The sequence below is a fragment of the Varanus komodoensis genome, unplaced genomic scaffold (genome assembly GCF_004798865.1).
Source record: "Varanus komodoensis strain SLA01 unplaced genomic scaffold, ASM479886v1 scaffold5, whole genome shotgun sequence".
NCBI lineage: Eukaryota > Metazoa > Chordata > Lepidosauria > Squamata > Varanidae > Varanus > Varanus komodoensis.
In genome coordinates, this window is record NW_025336087.1 from 14,569,591 (window position 1) to 14,590,578 (window position 20,988).

Below are 20,988 nucleotides of genomic sequence, written 5' to 3' on the forward strand. Positions count from 1 at the left end.
AATAGATATTTGTCAGGTAATAGAATATGAAAAAATCTACAAGTTAAGTGATACCTGTTTATCAATTTTCTCCTTTAAAAGGGGTTACCTTAATTTCTGTTCTTGCTCTGTGAGGAAAAAGCTGACTTATCATTGAGAAATCGGTTCCCACCATACTTATAGCCAAGAAGAAAAGATCTGTTTCTGTAAGGAAAACAAAATAGTTCATCTATTTTTGAAGTGATCACAGTTCTTAGTATATTAATTTTAATCTCATATTCAATAGATGCATATGTTAAGTTAAAAACCAAAGCATCCTGCTTCAATGTACTAATCAGGAAATGAGCTACCTTTCACCCTAGGAAGATGCCCTATATCAAGTAAGACTGCCAGTTCATGAAGCTCAGTACTGTTGCCCATTCTAGGAGGGTTTCCCAGTCCTATATCAGGCTTTCAGGAATTCAACTGGGATCTTTTAAAAATGTTAAGAACAGCCATGTTGATCAAACTGAGGGTCTATCTAAACCAGCATGTTGTTCACAAAGCAGCCAATCAGCTGCCCATAGGAAACCCACAAGCAGGATTTGAATGCAACAGCAACCTCCCACCCATGTTCCATAGCAGCTGGTATACAAAGACATACTAACCCCTGATACTGGCGATAGCATAAAGCCATCAGGACTAGTAGCTTGGATTTTGAAGGCCCTTGGGCAAAGCATCCTGAATAGGCCCTCAACCCCACCCACCCCCCAGCACCACCACCCACTTGTTACTGTTCCTCCTCCTCCTTTCTTATCACTGAGTCTGAAAGCAAGCAGGCAGTGGCCTCCACTCCCCCTCCTTCTACTGCTGACTAGGCTAGAGCAAAAAGCAGGAGAGCAAGTAGGTCATGAAGAGCAGAAGCAAGTCCACAAAGCTCTTGCTAGTGGACCCCTGCTGACGTATGAGCCACTTGCAAGTGCACAGCCACACCTGTCCTTGATGCTTGCACTGACTCTGCTGCTTAGCTATGACCATTCCCCTTGCAGGGAAGATAAGCACTTATGTTGCTTACTGCATCATAGTACACATTTTAATAAGAGTTATATAGCTTTAAAATTCAGAGTCATCCTTTCACTCTTCAAGGTTTCAGAGCAAAATCTGGCTGAATTAAAGCTGACAATGACACTCACAGGTTAGACTATGAAATTAAATGATGTTATCTGGAGTCACAGTCCGGAGAAGCAAAATATTAATTCTAATCTTGCTCTATGAAGAATTTAGTGTCATACAGAGGGTATTAAATCTGCTGATGAATTTGGTCAACAAAATTGAGCCATTTAAATTCTTAATCTAGAGTGAACAAAAAAGGTGACTTTATGCGAATAAATCTCAATTTGTCCAATTGTTATAGCCATATTTTTATATAGTCAAAAGTATTTTGATGGAAATGTATTACTACCTTGTTTTTATAGAAAATCTCACTCAAACCTACCTGTGCCAACTGCATCTATTTAAGTTACAAGTAAGTACCCTCACTACTGCACATATAGAAAGATGTACCCCAAGGTACTCTGTTTCATAATGATGGAAATGAAAACAATTTGCAGAACTGAGAAACAGTTGCAACTAATTTTCTTGATGTTCTTCCACAGATTTCTTTTGGCTGATTATGCCTTAAACAAAACAAGCCAGGATCCGGCATAGTCTGCCTTAAAAGCTCTGCTCCTCAAAGACCAAGATCAAAGAAAATCATCACTGAACTTCTGCCTCACAGCACAGAACTACACCTACCTTTTTCCGACCATGGCTTGGTATAATAGCTTTTCCTGAAACTTGAGTAAGTTGTTGTAGAGCCACGTTCAAAGATGGGATCATTTTCTTCCACCACACATTGCCCTTTTGTCCTTAAGACTTCTACAGTTAAACTAAATGTGAAATCAGGAGATATTAGAATACGAAAGAAAAAAAGAAGTGATATATCAAATACACTAATTATCATAATAGACAGCTTTTCATAATAACATTACTGCAATGAAAAATTCTGCTCTATTATCAACATTCCTCATTGAACTCCAGTATGGCCTTGAACTACCTTTCCATAATGACATGGAATACATAACACATTCTCCCAGTAACCACTAATACGGAATTGAAGAACAAGAATCTTCTTTCCCAGGGCCAAGTCACCTGTTAGGCAACTTGAAGCATATCTGAGCCACTGTGAAGAAGCGGAAGCTTTCTTTCTTTCAGGTTAAAGAAATGACACGCCCACTGGCTACCACCACTTACTTCCTCTGCCTTGCAACATTTCACCTCATTTTCTCTTCCTCCTCAATTTAAAACTGAGAACATGCTGCTGCTAAAATTGTTCCCTGCTGTGCATCTGGAGCCTATGCATTTGTATATGCATACGATCATTTATTAATGATTGTTACAGCAGAATGCTTGTGAGGCTTTCACATTGTGATTCTGCCATGTAGCTTTTTCTGTTCCTGTTCTTTCAATCTGTCCACTCGTCTGAGTTCTGGATCTTTATGATTTATTCATCCACACACTTGTCCAGGCTTTCCTTTGACTCCATCCATTCCCACATGCCCTCTGTTTCTCACTTCACATTTTAGGTTTATCTGCTTCCTCTATAAAAATGCTTCCATCCCTCAGCTAATGCCTACATCATTTTAAATCTACCCTTCTGGTTCCCTCAGTTCAAATACAATGTTCATCTCCAAATATTTCCTCCACACCAACACATCTTCATCCTGCAATCATTATCCATTTTTGTCTATGAATGCCACTCCTACATTCCTTTAACACAGCATTCCATGTTATTACCACAAAACAAGACTGCATACACATGTGCAAACACATACATACACTCTTTCATACTCCTCTTGTAAAGAAACATCTATTATTCTAATCCACAAATTCACATGTGCATACAATACACAGTTTGGGCAGGGCATTATGGGTACTACAGACTTTTTAACTTTTGACTCCAGTGCAGAAGGGCATTGCCTCAAGTGGCAACTTGTCTTGGTTTAGCACTGAACAATTCAATAAGGACCAGTGCCAAGTCCACCACCTAGGAAAAAGAAACCAAATGCATCGATAGAAAATGGGGAATATTTGGCTTAAGAGAACTGAAAAAGAAAAAGATCTTGGAGTAGTTGTGGACAACAGGCTAAATACCAGCCACCAAAAATGGCAAATGCTATTTTGAGATGCCTTAACAGAAGTATTATTTCCAAATCACAAGAAGTAGTAGTTCCCCTATATTTCTAACTAGTCAAACCTCATCTGGAATACTCTATGCAGTTCTGGGCACCAAGATTTAAGAAAAATGCAGAAAAATTAGAAAGGGTCCAGAGAAGGGCAACAAAAATGATCTAGGTTTTGGAAACGCTGCCCTATAGCCTTGAGAAGAGAAGAGTGATGAGGGACATGATAAGTACCTCAAAGGCTGTGACAAAAAGGAAGGTCAAGATCTCTTCTCTCTGATACCAGAGTGTAAGACACGGAATAATCAAGTCAAGTTGTGACAACCCACGTTCAGGCTAGATATCAGAAAAAGTTTCCTCACTGTCAGAGCAATATGAGAGCAAAACCAGTTGCCTAGAGGGGTTGTGGGCTCTCCCATAGTAGGAGACACTCAAAAATAAACCAGACAGTCATCTGAGTGGGATGGTGTAAATTGGTGTCCTGCAACAGCAGAGGGCTGGACCTGATGGCCTTCATGGCCCCTTCCAACTATTCCCAATTATTCCATGATTCTATAATTCCCTAAATGCATATTCTCTTTCTAAAGCAGGTTTCAATTGCCAAAACCTTACCTTTCTTCATCCAGAATAATTGAACCATCTTCTGCAACTTTCACTCGAGGAACTAGGAGGGGGCCATCCTCCTCTCCTCCTCCATCTTCTTCTTCTTCTTCTTCTTCATCTTCCTCATTTTCATCATCAAGATCAGCGACAGGTCTTTCCTCTGGCCTGAAATATGAGAAGATGATAGACAAGTAACACTAAACTCTTTTTCCCTACAGCCCAATTGTATCAGATACATCCAATAGCAGTGTTAAAACCTATGTCACATATGACTTATTTTAATTATTTTTTTCTTTATAGAGGGCTGGAGTGTAACCTACTATCTAGCATGTGTATATACATTTTAAATGTTCTGTTAAGCGACTGCATCAGAAGATGGCTGAATAACTGAAAACATGTTGTACAGATCCTTACATTAAATGTCACATTTAGCCTCCACTATATGAAAGCATGTATACGACACATAACAAACATACCGATGTGCAATTCACAATGGATCACTGAAGGGAAGAAAGTAAAAAGAGCCTGTATAAATCTCATACCAGCTAGCTGTTAATTATGACCAAAATACTGGGAATGATACCTAGCATTCTCTCTTTCTCCAGCTCCTCTCTTCCTGCACTCAAATTCCTCTTTCCACCACATACCATGGTATCGCATTATTACTGTTTTAACTCTTGGGCACTTCTAAACCAGGCTTTGCGGTAAGGGATGAAAGGCTAAGTTAGGCCTGCTATGCTAGAGTCAGGGTTCCACATCATTAAAGTCAGTGAAAAGAAATTTCTTAAGTTGAGTGTAGGAGTGGGGTGAACATACAGCCAAATGACTGCAACAGCATATTACCTGAAGCATGCTTTGTTTACAGTAAAAAGGAAAACTACTAGAACAACAATCCTATCTAGAAATTGCTCAGTTTCAGCAATTTTGTACAAACAAATCTCTTTCTTACATATCCATCTGTGCTGTTGTTGTTATTATTTTTACTATTTTTATTAATTTCCTTTCTATACAGCCCCAGAGCTGAAGCTCTCTGGGTAGTTGGTGTTGTGATTACAGGTATCTATTCCAAAGGAGAAATAAAACAATTACTCTTTTGCTTGGGTTACAGTGGACGTCTTTTCTGTTTTCTTTTCTTCCACCAGTGAAGACCTATTAAATATTTAAAAACATTATTTTCATTAATTTAATCAAATACATTTTCAAGATTTTAAATATTTATTTCTAGGCACAAACTGCCACAACAGTACATGCTCCAACTGCTATTTACCTGCATGATTTACTAGTTTATTCACAAAGAATCTTAGCTAGAAATATTAAATTTTTAAATGGTTGGTTCATACAATTAAATCTATAGGATTTATTGGTTAGTAGGGGAAGAGAACTATCCATTACAAATCTATTCCTTCAAATTCCATTTAACAACATAAGATGAGTGAAAAACTATAGTTACCTGTGGACAAAAGACAACATAATTCAGTATAACTGGAAATCCCAAACTTTCCACAAGCCTGGAAAGTGAAATATTGTCCAAGTTTATTCTTAAAAGATAAACCACAATGATGGATCTGTATGTCCTTATTTACATTTACATCCTGCATTTGGTACCTCAGCCAGTAAACAGCATAAGTGAAATAAAATCCTCACTATAAGGGATTCTTCCCTCTTGCTTATGCAAGCTGCCACTCAGCCATGGAGCTAACTTTGGGCCAGTGACAAACTCTTAACCCAACGTACCTCACAAGGTTCTTGTGAGGCTAAGATTGTGAGGAGAATTATGTAAGCCACCATGAGTTCCTTGAAAGGAAAAAGGCAGACTATAAATATAATAAGTAAGAGTGGGGGGAATCATGTATACCACTCTGAAACCTTTGGAGGAAGGAATACAGACATAACAATGTGTTTTCACAGGAAAAAAGCAATATATACTTACTTCATGGGATTATTTTCAGGCAGATAATATATGAAATCCCTCATAATCATTTTTGAACGATCTTCTGGCATAGGTTTTTCAATTACGTGGCATTTGTATTTCCGTTGTTCCTAAACACAAAAATTAATATCCAACTTTGTTAAGGTCTCAGATTTAAATCAGAGTTAAATCAATTTATTCATTTTAAAATGCATACATTTCTGCACAAATGTATAGTCAAAAAGTTCCTTATTTAGACAGACCTTTGACCAGTGAGTTAAGTGGTTCTTTCTCTATTGCCTTATGAAGTCTTTCGCCAGTCTAAATTGGTTGCCATTTTGTTTTATAATTCTCCATTACCAAAGTGATTGTCTGCTCTATTTGATTATTATATTACTGTACTTATATTATTGTATTTTATATTGCCTGTTCCATTATAATATTACTGTAATTATATCAATATATGTTTTATACCATCATACGTCACTTTGGGTGCTGATGCAGAAAGGCATGATATAAAGTTGTTACAAGAAATAAAGATGTGATCCTATACGTGTTTAGACAGAAGCGTTCAGCATCCCCAAGATAGCCATGCTGTAACGTATTATGTCTAAATATGCACAGAGTTATGTCTTAAGGTATATTTCTAAAGCTGAATATACCCTTTATACTACCTGGACCCTAACAGCATAAGTGAAAACCTATTGACATGAAGCCCTTACATTTTTGCATTACTAAATTATATAGTGAGGAGAGGCCACAGCTCACTGACTGTATCTTTTGCATGCAGGAGGCAGCAGATTCAGTTTTCAGCATCTCCAGTTAAACTGGATCAGGTAACAGATAGTGTAAATGACCTCTACCTGAAAACCATTGCCAATTAAGGTTAAAATCTGTATGGGCAATAGTATGACCTCATACAAATTAATTCCTTATATGTTGGGGAAGCTGTTAAACCAATGAGTATGGTTCATTTCTCTCTCCATACAAAGGCAAAGATCTTGTTGACTAGGGTTGAAATCGTATATTTTATTTTTATTTTATTTAGCAAACTTCTATGCCGCCCCATTCGCCGAAGTCTCAGGGTGGCTCACAACAATAAATAAATAAATAAACAAACAAACAAACACTTAAACATATAAAACAATATAATTGGAGACATCCTGGCTGAAGATGTAAAATTAATAAATAATATTAACAATTAAATGACATTTAAATAAAAAGGTCTTGGCCTGGTGCCGAAAAGCAAATGACGGCGGCGCCAGGCGGACCTCTCTGGGGAGCATATTCCATAGATTGGGCGCCACCGCAGAGAAAGTCCTCCTCCGGGTACTCACCCTCCTAATGTCCTTCACGGAGGGCTCCTGGAGAAGGGCCTCTGCCGCTGATCTCAAGGGGCGGGAGGGCATGTATGGATACAAGCGCTCCTTTAGGTAACCAGGACCCAAGCCGTTAAGGGCTTTATAGGTGATAACCAACACTTTGAATATACAGTTATTTGAAAGCAAGCCCTAACCAGTTCAGTAGCATTTACTTCCAAGTTTATTATTATGTATTTAATTTCTATACCACTCAATAGCTGAAGCTCTCTGGGGAGTTTACATGCCACATAAATATTCAAAATAAAATACAAACAGCAATAAAAACCTCATAAAAGATTACCATACCAAAATTTGGGTTCAGGCTAATAGACATTGGATCAGGCTGTAAGCACCTGGGACTTTAAAAAAAGTGAGGGAGTACTGGACAGAACTGTGCTTCTCCATGAGGTATAAAGCCACTTATTCTGTTCAGTGAATCATCATAAATATTCATAATTGGAAATCTGCATCTATCTCAAAGCTAAGTTAAAAGGCAGAATGTGAAGAAGTAAGAGATTAAATGGCTTCTAGAACCTAGTGATTGGGACTGGCTAACTAACTAACATGTTAGGTTTATTGGATTATATTTGCAATGTTGAACAAGACATATCATTTTACTATTTTCACACAGAAAAAACAGCTTTAAACTACTCTGCTTGATAGCTCACCACGGGTTCAGTTTTAAGTACAGAACTGAATGTGTGGAAAAGAATCCCCATCCCACTTGCGGTCTCTTGCACACCCCAAAATCTGCCCTGGAAAGAGGGCTGGGGTGGACTGAACTCTGCTCATACAATATTGAAACTCAGTTTACACAGGCCACAGTTCTTAAATAAAATCTACATATATCCCAGTCCTTCTTACTAAATCAAATGTATGCACAGTTATGTGGTAACTGTGGCCACTTATTGTATTCATAGGCTAATTTCTATACTTCCCCCACATATTACTGACAAAGTTACCTACTTATTAAATATACCACGTCTATCTCTTTAAAAAAAATCTACACCCCCCCTACTGATAGCAAAACTATTTGAAACTACAGTACAAACAAGATATTAAATTTATGTTAGCATAATATTAGAGATACACACATTAACAGCACACAAAATTGTTTCATAGCTGAAAACTAGGATATCAAGAATGGGATAGTGGACCACTTCCACTATATCCCTTTCATTCAGAGTATGACAGACACACACAAATTCTCCAAAGTGCCTTGTAATTGTATGATAATCACATAAAAAGCCACCTAACACATACAAGCTGTTCAGACAAAGCTCAGTGGATGACTTGTAGACCTCTGAATGTTGTTTGACTCCCATTGTCAATGCTGCCGAGTGCTGCCAGAAGCTAGAATCTCTCATCTTGAGGATATCATATTACAACATCTAGAGGTTCTGTATCTCTGATGGAAGTGCCAGAGCCATAGCTCAGTGGTAGAGCACGTGCTTTGCATACAAAAGGTCCCAATTTCAGTCCCTGCTATGAAGATAAGACTAAGAAAGTTTCTGCTGAAAACCCTGGAGTGCCACTATAGAGACAATATCAAGCTAGACAGGCCTATTGTCTGACCCAGTATAACAAAGCTTCCCATACTGAAGTTAGTACATATACAGTTTCTAATCCCTTGTCCTTTCCTTGTAACATTACAAACCTTTTACTATACCTTTTCTTTCTTTAGTTCTTCCTTGAGCATCTTTCGTAGCTTCTGACTTTTGATTAACTTCTCTCTATCTGAGCATATCCTTTTCTCTTTTTCTGAAGCTTTTGACTGTGTTATCTCTTCTTGAATCAATCTTTCCTGTGTAGGCCTCTCTTTTAGGGGAGACGATGTGTTCTTCTGAGGGGCTTCATCATTTCTTTGACCTGTTACACATGTATTTGTCTCCTTATTGGCAGATTTTTTTAATGGAGAGAACTGTGGTACTTGGGGAACAGGAGTTTTCTTTTCAGGTAATATGGGAGACTTTGGAGAAATGTCCACACTAATCTTCTCAGTTGAAGGAGATTCTTTCTGAAGTGGAGAGTTAGCAAATGTAGGAGAGTGTGGTGCTTGTTTCTGAGAACATTTTGATGTTGAAATGACAGCACGTTGCGTAGATACAGGTACAACTCTTGGTTTAGCAAGATTGGGCATAGTGGATATTCGTTTTCTTCTCTGTAGAACTGTCTCTGCCTGTTTACTATGATCTCCATCACCACCTGCATCTTTGGTCTTTTCATCTCTAGAAAATAGAAAGAAAAACTTTTCATGAACTTTCTTTAAGAGACAGTTTAGCTATTTTAAGAAGAAATAATGAATTGTTTGAAAACTATGTTCACAGATTTAGGGTACAATCCAATAAAGATTATCATAAGTATCTGTACTTAGAGGCTAATGATCACCCAGCACCCATCTTCACCTCTCAGTTGCTCCCATTCTGCATTTTCCCCAAGTCATTTTCAGCCATCTAGCTTGGGTGCTTCAGAGGGAGGGCACAGGATATATTGTATCTGGCTTTTACAGCCCTCTCCCTCTTGACATAACATCCCCTTTACCCACTCTCCAAGATAAACCTCCTGACCGCAGGGAGGTATCTAGCGTGGTTCTTTCTGTGCTGGCTATGAGTGGGAAGACAGTTCCATCTTCAAGCTCAAAATGAGGTCTCAAATCTCAGAAATGGGAATCTAAAATACTTCATGCCTCCCACAAACAATATCCTGGGGACACAGGATTGCAACTTTATTATATTTCTATCCAGTCTTTTAGAGCAATCTCTCCCTGTAAATATCGGCAACAAACAAAACTCACAGTTTTCTCTCCTATGAGACCTTATGTCCCTCTCAGAGAGCTTTAAAGGAAATAAGGAAGGTGGCTACAAGGGGAAGGGGTTTTTTCACTGGTGACACCCCAATTATGGAATCAGCTCCCCAAGGAGATGGGCCTGGCACCCACTCTTTATTTCTCTCAGTGTCAGCTAAAAAACTTTTTTATTCACCTCATATTTTAACAGTTAATAATTGCAATTCTCTTTTAAAATATTTTGTCTAATTATTATTATGTATGATGGTGTAATGTGGTGCCTGCAACAGCAGGAGGTTGGACTTGATGACCCCTTCCAACTCTACTATTCTATGTTTTATTAGATTTTTAGCCTGCCCCATTAGACATACAGCTCCCTGGGTGGGTTACAGACAATAAAGCCATATAAAAGACTGTATGCTACATGTTACTGTACTTTACTGTTGCTGCACCCTGGATTAATTTGAGTATTACTGCTGTGGGTTTGGTGTGGGCCTATTTCAGCACTGCTTTTATATTGATGTATTATTTATCTTTGATTTAAAAGGTATTTGTTTTTAATATGTGCGTTTTGATTATGTAAACCATCCAGAGAATCATCTTGGCTAATGGGTGGTATAGAAATTAAATAAAATAATTAGCAGCGAGAAATGTTGCTATGACCTGATGATGCAGTTCCCAGGTAAAATTCAGATCCATAACCCCAGTAAAAAGTCATTTAATAACTTTTTCTGTGAATAAGCTTACCTGGGATTTTTATAGTCGGATATTATGCAAATATCCCACTGAGTTTGATAGAACTCATGCCCATATAAACATGCTACAAATCGCAGTACATTCTTCTATGCATTTATTCAGATGTAAGCCTCACTAAGTTACATGGATCTTACTCCTAACAAAGCATACATAGCATTTCAGCCTTAAAACACCAGAATGAATAATGTAAAGATCAGAAGACAACACGTCAACTTGAATCTTGGCTGAGCATTTTCTGAAATCTAATTAAAATTCTTCTGGAAATAACTGTAATTTGTACAAATAACATGATTTGCTTTGGAGTTGACCTACCATACCAATTAAGTGCAAAATTAATACACCATACTTTTAAAGTTTCAATACAGCTTAATGCTTCTACTGCTATGGATTTCTTTACAAACTTAATAGCATTTGAGACTCTTTTTAACATTGTCAATAGAAAACTAGATGAATATCACAAAGTTCAGATATCTCCAAGCAGTTTAGAGAAATACTTTAGTGTGTACACAATTTTCAGGTGTTCATAACTGCAAAAAGAATGTTACTGATCCATATCTCAAACATATCTGATTTTATTACAGAAATTCTACCAGTGCTAGACAATGAGTACCACTTGTTTCCAGTTAACATGCCTACACACATACTTGGTTGACAGTGAAGACTTAGAAGACCATCATAAGAGTAAAATAGGACTAAACCCACCACACAAATTTATGACAACTGTGCTGTTGATACTTTCCATTATAATTGAAATATCATGCCCTTTAGGTGCTATAATGAGAAGAGACCCCTATCAACAGCACCACCATGCTGACAAAATGAGACAAGTTAATACTGTTCAGTTATCAGGGTCAGAGGCAGAAAGTAACTAAGTCACCCGACATTTGAGGAGTCATAGCTGGATACATAAGCAGGTCGCAGAGAAAAGTGCAGTTCCAGCAGAAATTAAACCTCTGCCTGTTTCTAACAGACAGGTCACCTGCACATGTGAACAGTCCTCATGATTTCGAGAATAAGTCTCGGGGTTTTGTTCAACGACTAATATTCTTGTTAAATAGGCAGACTTAGGAGCTCTGATTATTTTCTGTGAAGAAGAAAAGGAATAGAAACGGGCTCAACTGCAGCCAACAGTGAAGCTTACCTGCTATGGCTACTGCTGCCACCGCTCTGCGGAACGTCTCCAGCGGCGGCAGGAGTTCCCTGCTGGGCGGCCGGGCTGCCCACAGCAGTCGCAGAAGAGCAGGTGGTGGGTGTCGAATCATGCTGAGCACCTGGATCTGGAGGGGCTGCTGCTCCGGCCGCCGGCGGGGTAGCTGATCTGCCGCTGCCGCTTCTTCCCGCCGCGCTCGGCCTCACGTTCGGCTTCACGCTAAATCTGGCGCGGCGGAACATGGCGCCGGGAGACGAGTTGCCGGTGCTGCTGAAGCCCACCGTCCCCTTTTTCCTCCGGCCGGCGAGGCCGCCTCATGTCACCGGCCCCGCTCAGCCAAGCCCACCTCCCCGCCTTCCTGTCTCGGGGGATGGGGGTGAAATCGGCTGTCAGCTGCTCCAGGGCGGCGCATGAATTACGCCATCACTCTGCGTCAAACCCAACCCGAATCCCTGGTCTGCGTCATTAGGGCGCCGCCTCGTTTTTTGTTCAATTCACCCGCAGTTTTATCCGTGGTTGCAACTGTAGTTGTGCTCCAGCGCTTCATACTAGGGGTGAGGGGAATGAATAATAACCCAAGGAGTGGCAGTTAACAGAGGCAGGGGCAAATAACTCTGGTGTTAGTTGCCAAGCATCCTTTCTTCTTTTGCTTTAAAATAAAAATTATACGAGAATTGGCCAACAGAACATCTCCATGATTACAAATTTATTTGTTTAAAACATTTGTATTCTGATTTTATTCTTTGTCCTTGAAAAAAGTGAATCCACACACTTTAAAATTACGGTTAGCAAACAGCTTTGGTTATTTTGTATGTGTTTGTGTGTGTGGGGTGGGGGGTAATGCATGCGGAATGCAGACGCAGTATTAAAGCATGGAATGGCATGGTGCAGGGGAGAATGGATGGCTATGTGCTTTACAATTGTAATATGCTCTAGATCTAAAATCCCCCTAGCTGCTCCACTGATTCTAATGAGAGGAAAGACAGAGGTTTGTTAATCAACCTCATTTGTGACAATTTCAAGTATGTATCACTTTTTGTAAATTCCAGATCCCATTGGGATCAAGTGAAAACTTAAAATCCCCATACTGCTGATATCCTATTTCATCACAGCAGCTGAAATTTTAGGAAGTATATATATAGTTTCCCTTTTTATGGGTAGCAAACTTGAAAATATAATTCTACCTTATTTACTACAGAATCTAGAAAATATTTTTATATTAGTATCTTTACACTAATAAAGCTGTAACATGCTCACAATTCATTGCTACTGAGCAATCCAGTCACTAATTGCAGTTTTCAGGCCAGTATAAAATGAAGCCCCACATAAAGAGCATTGAAATAACCCAGCCCTGTTGTGGTTAGCAATGTATAAATCACTGTGGTTTAACTATCCCTGTTTGGGAAAAGTCATAGCTGATGTACCAGATGAATCTGGTAAAAGGCACAGTAATACCATGCTTATTTCAAATACTGCTTCTGTTAAGAGTTATGTATTGATCCAGTACAATTCATCACTTAATATTTTATGACTGTAGCCAAGAAACTAGAAGACTGAGACTTGGAAGGACAACAATTAAGGAACTAGAAAAACTAATCAAATATAAAGAATTTTTATCAGAGACCATGGCCAAGATCATGTATGTATTGGTATGAAAACTGGACAGTGAGGAAAGCTGATAGGAAGAAAATCGAGCATTTAAAACATGGTGCCGGTGGAGAGCTTTGTGAATACTCTGGACCAACAGAAAGACAAAATAAATCCAGAACTTTCCCTAAAAAAAATAATTATGAAACTGAACCTGTTATACTCTACAAAGGCAAAACTCACTGGAAGAAACAATAATGCTAGGGAGAGCAGAAGAGAAAGATCAAATATAAGATGGATTGATTCTACATAGGAAGCCACAGCCTAACATTTAGAAGAACTGAGCTGGACTGCCAAGAACAAGGACAGCAGCAACAAAAGTTGAAAACTGATATTTACATTGGAATAAAAATTCTATAAATAAGTATTTATAACATAAATATCTATCACCTATAAATGAAAGCTTGGCTATTTACAATATAACTCAGTACAGTTTTCTGCTATACAGTACCTGCAACACCCCTCACCCCACTATTTACAGCACTAGTGGGTGTATTCAGCACTTTAGAACATGTACTTACCTGGGATGGAGAGAGATTTTTATTAAAATCTTGAATTGCTAAATATGTAGATAATTACTAAGACCATCATAAATTACTATATTATTTGGAACACTCTTTTTAGCACACATGTTGTGTTTCCAGGTTTCCCAAGCCCAGTACATTTTTAAAAATCACAACTTTAAAAATGAGTCTTTTGTGTGCGCTTGTCTCAAAGAATAAAATGTGAGTTTAAGCCATGATGGTAAAAATAATTGACAACCCTCATTACATCAACAGTTTTTCTTAGAAATTCCAGTGATTTAAATTGATCTACTACATAAGGGAGAATCACAGCCTTAAAACTAGTCCCATTGAATTCAGTGGGATTTCTGAATAGACCAGCAGTAAATATTTATCTCGATTATCCTTTTCAAGATGATACAGAAATCATACTACTACACAAATACTAGCGAAGTAGCAATATTTCAGGTGAATCCTGGGTTGCTACTCCGAGGTAAATCCGGCTGAATCAGTTTCGCGTTGACTATACAGAGTTAGAAGACACGCAACAATAAAAATCCAGTTTGCGCATGTGCAGTAGGACTTGGAGCGTCACGGAATATCCAGTCAGAGACAGAAAGATGGCGACGTGTGAATGATGTCATAGGGGCGGTCCCTTACATAACTACAAGGACGACGGGTGGGGCGCGCAGAAGCTTCTGGCACCAGGGACGGCTGGTTGGGGCAGAGCTGTAGCTTGTGTGTGCGTAACGGTTGTGGTCGCTGGGGTTATTGTTTTGCCATGGCCCGTAAGTATTTGTACACAGCCTCCACCACTACCCCGCCGCGTTAATGGGCTCCGCTCTCCGCTGCGCCCCCGTTAGAGGCGACGATGCTGGGCCAGAGCGAAGCGGGCCTTACCGTGGCTTGTAGGCCAGAAGGAGGCGACACTCAGCTTCTTGTGCTCGTCGTCTCTATGGTGGGCGGCGATGGTCGGGAAAAAAACAAGGAGAAGCTGAAGAGAACCAGGCTGGATGTGTGGTGGGCGATCTCCCCTTTCTTTTTCGTTTTTAGGATGAGTAACCTCTAGCTGCAGCAAAGGGTTATATTCCAGGAGGACCCGTTCGAAGGAATGGGAATTTTACATTGTAGACCACCCATTAGATACAATCCAAACTGAGGGGAAAGGCTGGCCCGAAAAAGAGCAGGCCCAATTGTATAGAACGTAACCCTGATTCCCTTTTGCTGGGTGGTGTTGCGGTGCGAAACAACTTTCCCTGATTGAAGAAGACTGATTGTTCCGCTAGAGTTCCTTTGTTATGTTCTGGATAGGAAGGCTGGAAAAGCCTTCCCAACGAGTTCTAACTTTTCATAAAGCCAAAATGATGGTGGCTTCGGGAAAATGATGATATGTAGCTGTATAGTCTAAATAGTTCCTTGGATGAATTATGAAAAACAACCTGATGCCCACATTGCACTTAACTGTATTTCAAAACTGCAGCATGTTCTTGTTTTAAAGCAGTGAACAGTGATTATGGTTTCAGTTTCCCAGTAACTTGAACTGAAACAAGATCTTCAGTTCAATATCATTACTTTAAAAGTATCATTCTGCTTCAGTTCCTTAATATGCATATAGCTACAAGTGGCTTTAAAGTGCTTATTAGGAGCATGCAAGTATATGTGGAAAGATTCAAGAAGGGAGTGATTCCGTACATACTAGGAACAAGCCCCATTTTTATTCTTATATAGGTATGGCCATGTTTCTTGGTCCTTATTCTACACAGAGGAACAGAAACAGCCTAAATAAGATACAGATAAAGTTCCAATCCTGCTGCCACAGCCATTTGAACTGGCTGTGATACACAAGCATACAGTCATATGGTTTTATCTTTTTCTGGCTCTGAGCTGATTCGCAAACACTTAACCAATTTATGCATGTAGAATGTGAGTTAACATAGTTTAGTTTGATTATAATGTCTGCATCCCTTGTTGAATGAAAAGATATATGCTGATCCTTTTTCAAGGAACTGAGTTATAATGAAGTGGTACTTATTTACTGGTCTGTCCTTCCTTTACAGAAAACAGGATATATGCGTGGTCATCTATTTCAGTGTGGATTAAAAATTGATGTTTTCTTTTTTCAAAGGTTCTTGAAATTTAAATTATATTTGTTATTGGGCTATGATCTGTGGGTTGTTTGTAGTTAACCTATAGTACTCAGAGTTTCCATGAAACAGTTCACAATTTTATTGATAACCCAACATCAATATGGACTTAGGGTTGCTATTATGTGTGAATCAGGTCAGAGTGAAACAGGTCCAATATTGGCTAAGAAAAGACAAAGACTGGCCCATGTGTATCTTTTTGTAGTCTCACACTATGGCAGCAATCCTATACCCACTTACTTGGGGGTAAGCCCCATTGAACTCAGTGGAACTCCTGGGGAGACATTTATACTACTGTGTTGTTATCCTCAAATTGTCATAGGTTTTGGCCATAAGAAAGATCCTAAACTGTAGTGCTTTAAAGACATTCCTCAAATAGATGAAAAGAGAAACCATGCAAACTATATACAGCAAGACAAAGAATGAAGAAGTGTAGATAATACCTAGTTATAAATGAACATGTTGATAATCGGAAATGAATAAAAAATTCACTGGGGAGCTTGATTTAAATCAGTGATTTAAATTGACCTTTTTCTTGCTGATTTCAAAAACTGATTTTAATTACCTTGATTTATTTCAGTCCATATTGCCCTGTTTATCTTCACAATAGCCCTGTGCAGCAGGTTAAACTGAGAGAGTTTAGCCAGGTTTTATGGCCATGCAAGGATTTCTAATATAAGCTTGTTAAAAATATGAAGGCTATCATGAGGATGAGTGTGGCTATGCTCGTGTTTGTGTACTGTTCTCCTTTAAAACTTTCTACAGAATTATGAACTTGGGTGGTTGCAATTTATCCAAATGGAAAATTACTGGATAAAAGGATTCCTTTTCAGCTTAGCTAAAGATATGAAAGCCTGAAAAGTCTAGAATATTTGTTTCTTGTATTGGGACATGTTGGGAATTCTGGTGTACTGCCCACCCTGCTGCTCAGTAGTCTTCCCTCTGAGATGACACAAGTATTCTCGGGTTCAATGCTAAGGTTTCATCAACTACTAGTTGACAAGTGGAGCTCCTACAGCTCTTTGTACAGACCAGACTGAAGAGTGATGGCACAGGCAAGGAAAAGGCTGGAGCATAGATAGAAAACTCCCTGTTGAACACTAGTGTGTGCCTGTGTTCAAGTTTATTCAAGAGAGTTAAAGGCAGCAAAGAAGTATAACATCTCCACCTCTGTTACATCCTTTGTTTATCATCCAGTGGAGTGTTTCAGAGTTCTCTAGGGCTGCTTATATGGTGAGCTTAAGGAAATTATGGAACCATCTAATACCTGCTGTGACAGATTTTCAAGGGCCTCAAACCAGACAAGATTGAACTGCTGTTACTGGGTGATTATTCTAGGCAGATTGAAGTTATTCATCCTGTTCTGGATGAGGTTGCACTCCCCCTGAAGGAGCCAGGTTCATAGCCTGGCATTTTTGCTGGAGTTATCATTTTTAGAGGGTCAGGTGACACCAATGGCACTGAGTACCTTTTAACAACCACAATTAAAAAACAAATACATACAATATTTTGTATATACCAAAAAGACTGCAAGGTGGCTCATTGATGGCATCAGGCTTGAAGTACAGAAGGTTTTAGTATGATAGGTGCTGATGTGCATGAAAGCAATACTAGAAATGGGACTGAAAACTGGAAATTTTACTATGGCAATCAGTTGGTTGTTCTGCAGATAAAAGTTATGGATTTAGCCAAGATGAAGATTACAAGAGGACCCATGAGAAAGTTGAAAGAAAGGAAAGCGCAAATAAAAGTTGCCTGATAGATTAAGAGATACATAGTCTTGGAGTTCACATGATGAAAGAATCAGATGAACTTTAGGGTGTGTGCCTCTAAAGAGCACTGGTATTAGAGTAGCCAGACATTGGTGTGCACTGTAGTCCATATCAGTTATGGACAGGAGTTATGGTATGGACATGGACTAGAGTAATGGTAAGGAAATTGGATGTTAGAGGAGAAATAAGCATTTCATTCTGTCCCAAGACAGAATTCTGTCCCTCATGCTTCCTGATGCATTTAACTAGTACGAGGACATACAGAGTACTGTCAGATGAATTTGTTGTTGTGCAGCTAAGGGGTAGATAAACTTCAGGCTGAAGCCAAATGAGGAAAAATTAACTTGCCAGTAAGTGACCAAAAACCTTGCTCTTACAACACTCTCACTTTTAGGTGGGAACCAGCGTGAACTTGCCCGTCAGAAGAACATGAAGAAAAGCCAAGAACTGAATAAAGGAAAAAGAAAAGAGGATACTTTGTCAGCTTCTCAGAGGAAACAAAGGTACAATTGCATCACAGTCTGTGATAACCTCGATATCTTGGTGTGTAAGTAAGTAGTGTGTAGCTTTGCCTGAGAATCAGCAGAGAACAAGCATAACTTTTGTATGATTCTCCCTTTGAAGGTAAACTGAACTGGATACATAGGAAGCTAAATTCTAATTAACTTTAGCTCTGCTTAGGTTTTCAAAATGTTGCTTAATTGTGTGAGCATGGAATGTAGCCCTGTCCTCTAACATGGTGCACATTATTTGAGCTCTCTGTGCCGTTGCATATGGTACATCTGTATGTATACTACATATGCATCAGTCTCTACACAATCTGGAACTCCAGCTGTTCAGGCTTCTAAATGGAATTGAAGCCCACACGCACAGCTGTATGTGCATAGACCTCCCTTCTGCAGATGTTTGTGCAAATGCTGTGGAGATTCCTACATGATGTTCGTTATGTCTAGGCATAGAAGTATATGGCATGGTTCTGTTTCCCACTTGCCTGTTAAGGAATAAGTATTTTGATCATTTGAATGGGATTTAACTTCAACTAGCATTTGGCTGTTATGAAATTGATGCTGTCTAGCTACAGTTGCATTTGGGAGATAGTTTGGGATTTGGAACACTGAGTTCCAAAAACTGAGGATTGAATGTTTGCATTAAAATCTTTATAAAAGAACTAAGACACTTACTCATTCATTTCTTTTGCAGAGATTCTGAAATCATGCAGCAGAAGCAGAAAGCCGCTGATGAGAAGAAGTCTCTTCAGGCAGGAACAAAATAATCTGTGGCTACACAAAGGACCTAATGCTGCAGTGCATCTCAAAATATAGGGCCTAAAAAATATTTGTAAAAGTAGCCAGCCATTAAATGGTTAATGTTTATCTTCTACTTGCTCACTTGTCCAGTATGCATTTATTTTAGAACATCTGGTTAGTATAGTGCAGTTGCAGCTGACTTGGCTTAATTACTAGAATCTTTTCCATAACATTGGATTCTAAGTTCTTACTTCCCTTTGCATGTCTATTAGTAATGGTAGCAGTAGCTTGACTGCAGTTTTCATTGTTAAAATGTTGGCTCAGTAAATAGCTTGTGTGACTGTACCAGTTATTAAGTATGCAAGTAGACTGGGAAACCTTTATGGCAAATCTAAAAACATCCCAAAGTGATGACAGTTTAAAAGCCCAGGTCTCTGTACTTGCTTTCCACTTTGTAAAGGTCAGCTGTAAAGTTATTCGTAAATTATTTTTACAATAAAACATTGCATGAAGTACTACGTAGTTTGGGTACTCAAGACTTCCCATTGTTGCTGACAGTTTGGCACAGTTTATCGTCCTTTGGTCAGCACAAACAACTTGCCTTCTATTATGTGTTCTAACTGCAGCCACAGTACGTAACACCATTTTTCCAACAACTGCAAAGCAAGATTCTCAAATATATTTACTATGTAAAACTGCAATTAAAATCTGTAACTTGCATGAAAATATAAAGTACATTATCTTTTGACTGAAAGCTTCTTTGATTATAAAAAAGGTAGCCAAGGAATAATGTGCTTACTGTTACAACTATTTTTCTTGGGCTTGACTTTCCCACACTGGTGGTAGCAGAACCTGGTAGTCCTGGAAGAATTACTTACTTAGCATTTATTGTTAGAGTTAAATGAGTGAGAACAAAAGCCAGATGACCCAAGATTAAGGCAAGTAATTATTCTGTGCCCTGCTGCTTTTACCAGACAATAGTGTTTCACATGGCATATTCGTAGATTGTGAGAAAGGTAGTCAGGGTGACCCTAACTGGGATTCTGGAAGTTAATCAGTGAGTTACAGCACACATAATGGAAAAATATAATACCAGTTGAAATAGTTGGCTTTGAACATTTTATAAAAAGACTCCTAATTTGGGATTCTTGATGCAGAGTGAATTGCAAGACATGTCCAAGATAACATAAGAACAGCCATACTTGGGCAGAGTAAGGGCCCATCTAAGCCAGTATTTTGTTTACACAGTGGACAATCCTCCACTGGAAACTCACAAGCAGGACATGAGTACAGCAGCTCCCTTCCATCCATATTCCCTAGTAACATAGTCATATTGCCTTTGATATTGAATGTAACATACAGCCATAAGGACAAGTTGCCATTGATAGTCTTCTGTTTCATGAATTTGCCCAATCCCTTTTAAAGACATCCAAGATGATGGCCATCATTACATCTTGTGGAAGTGAATTCCATTGTTTAACTATAAGATATGGGTAGGTATCCTGAGAAAGGAGTATATGGTGGGTCTGTGACTTCATAGCTTTTAAAAGGTTAGGTAATAGGATGGCAATAGGGGGTTTACATCTGTATAAATCTTAGGTCCTTAGATCTGTTGGGAGTTTTGACACTTCTTATTCATTACATTTCTGTATCTTCCAGATCCAAAGCTTTCAGGGTGGTTCATAACATTAAGTCACCCATTCAGATTTCAACCAGGCCTGACCCTGCTTAGCTTTCAGGATTAGATAGAACCAGGCACTTGAGGCTATATGGAAGCTATATACTTGTGTAAAACCTGTAGCATAAGCTAGATACTTAAGATACCTAGTGTGCCACAGCTAAATTTCAGTTAAGCCAATAAGTGGTTTTAAGAAAAAGCTCTTTGATAAACTTTCCCTGGGTTTGGGTTGTGTTCTTTGCTTGCAAACCTGA

General features: G+C 38.9%; 2 protein-coding genes across 6 annotated transcripts in view; one reads left to right on the forward strand and one right to left on the reverse strand.

The window, feature by feature from the left end:
• The window catches only part of BDP1 (B double prime 1, subunit of RNA polymerase III transcription initiation factor IIIB), a 53,697-nt gene extending 41,562 nt beyond the window's left edge, over positions 1 to 12,135 (reverse strand). For all 4 annotated transcript variants that reach the window (XM_044446428.1, XM_044446429.1, XM_044446427.1 and 1 more), the window contains exons 1-7: positions 11,735 to 12,135; positions 8,722 to 9,280; positions 5,713 to 5,822; positions 4,872 to 4,931; positions 3,792 to 3,947; positions 1,753 to 1,886; positions 89 to 183 (exon numbers count right to left, since the gene is read on the reverse strand). In XM_044446428.1, coding sequence (XP_044302363.1) covers positions 89 to 183; positions 1,753 to 1,886; positions 3,792 to 3,947; positions 4,872 to 4,931; positions 5,713 to 5,822; positions 8,722 to 9,280; positions 11,735 to 11,985 — 1,365 coding nt within the window. In that variant the 5' untranslated portion in view covers positions 11,986 to 12,135. The remainder of the gene's footprint in view (positions 1 to 88; positions 184 to 1,752; positions 1,887 to 3,791; positions 3,948 to 4,871; positions 4,932 to 5,712; positions 5,823 to 8,721; positions 9,281 to 11,734) is intronic.
• Positions 1,528 to 19,804, forward strand: LOC123031445 (small EDRK-rich factor 1-like). 2 transcript variants are annotated; one of them, XM_044446435.1, is made up of 4 exons: positions 1,528 to 1,608; positions 14,576 to 14,681; positions 18,204 to 18,312; positions 19,010 to 19,804. In XM_044446435.1, exons 1-4 carry the CDS (start codon positions 1,543 to 1,545, stop codon positions 19,080 to 19,082), a joined length of 354 nt encoding a protein of 117 aa, XP_044302370.1. In that variant the 5' UTR covers positions 1,528 to 1,542; the 3' UTR covers positions 19,083 to 19,804. The 2 variants fall into 2 exon arrangements, with proteins under 2 accessions (XP_044302370.1, XP_044302371.1); XM_044446436.1 differs by lacking the exons at positions 1,528 to 1,608; positions 14,576 to 14,681 and adding an exon at positions 14,706 to 14,913.
• The last annotated feature ends 1,184 nt before the right edge of the window (positions 19,805 to 20,988 follow it).

What these genes read in the sequence shown, in the direction of transcription:
- LOC123031445 (XM_044446435.1), top strand. Translation starts at nt 1,543, where the DNA reads ATGATGGAAATGAAAACAATTTGCAGAACTGAGAAACAGTTGCAACTA. An exon ending in TAATTTTCTTGATGTTCTTC is followed by an intron (nt 1,609 to 14,575) that starts CACAGATTTCTT and finishes GGACGACGGGTG; the next exon opens with GGGCGCGCAGAAGCTTCTGG. An exon ending in GCTTCTCAGAGGAAACAAAG is followed by an intron (nt 18,313 to 19,009) that starts GTACAATTGCAT and finishes TTTCTTTTGCAG; the next exon opens with AGATTCTGAAATCATGCAGC.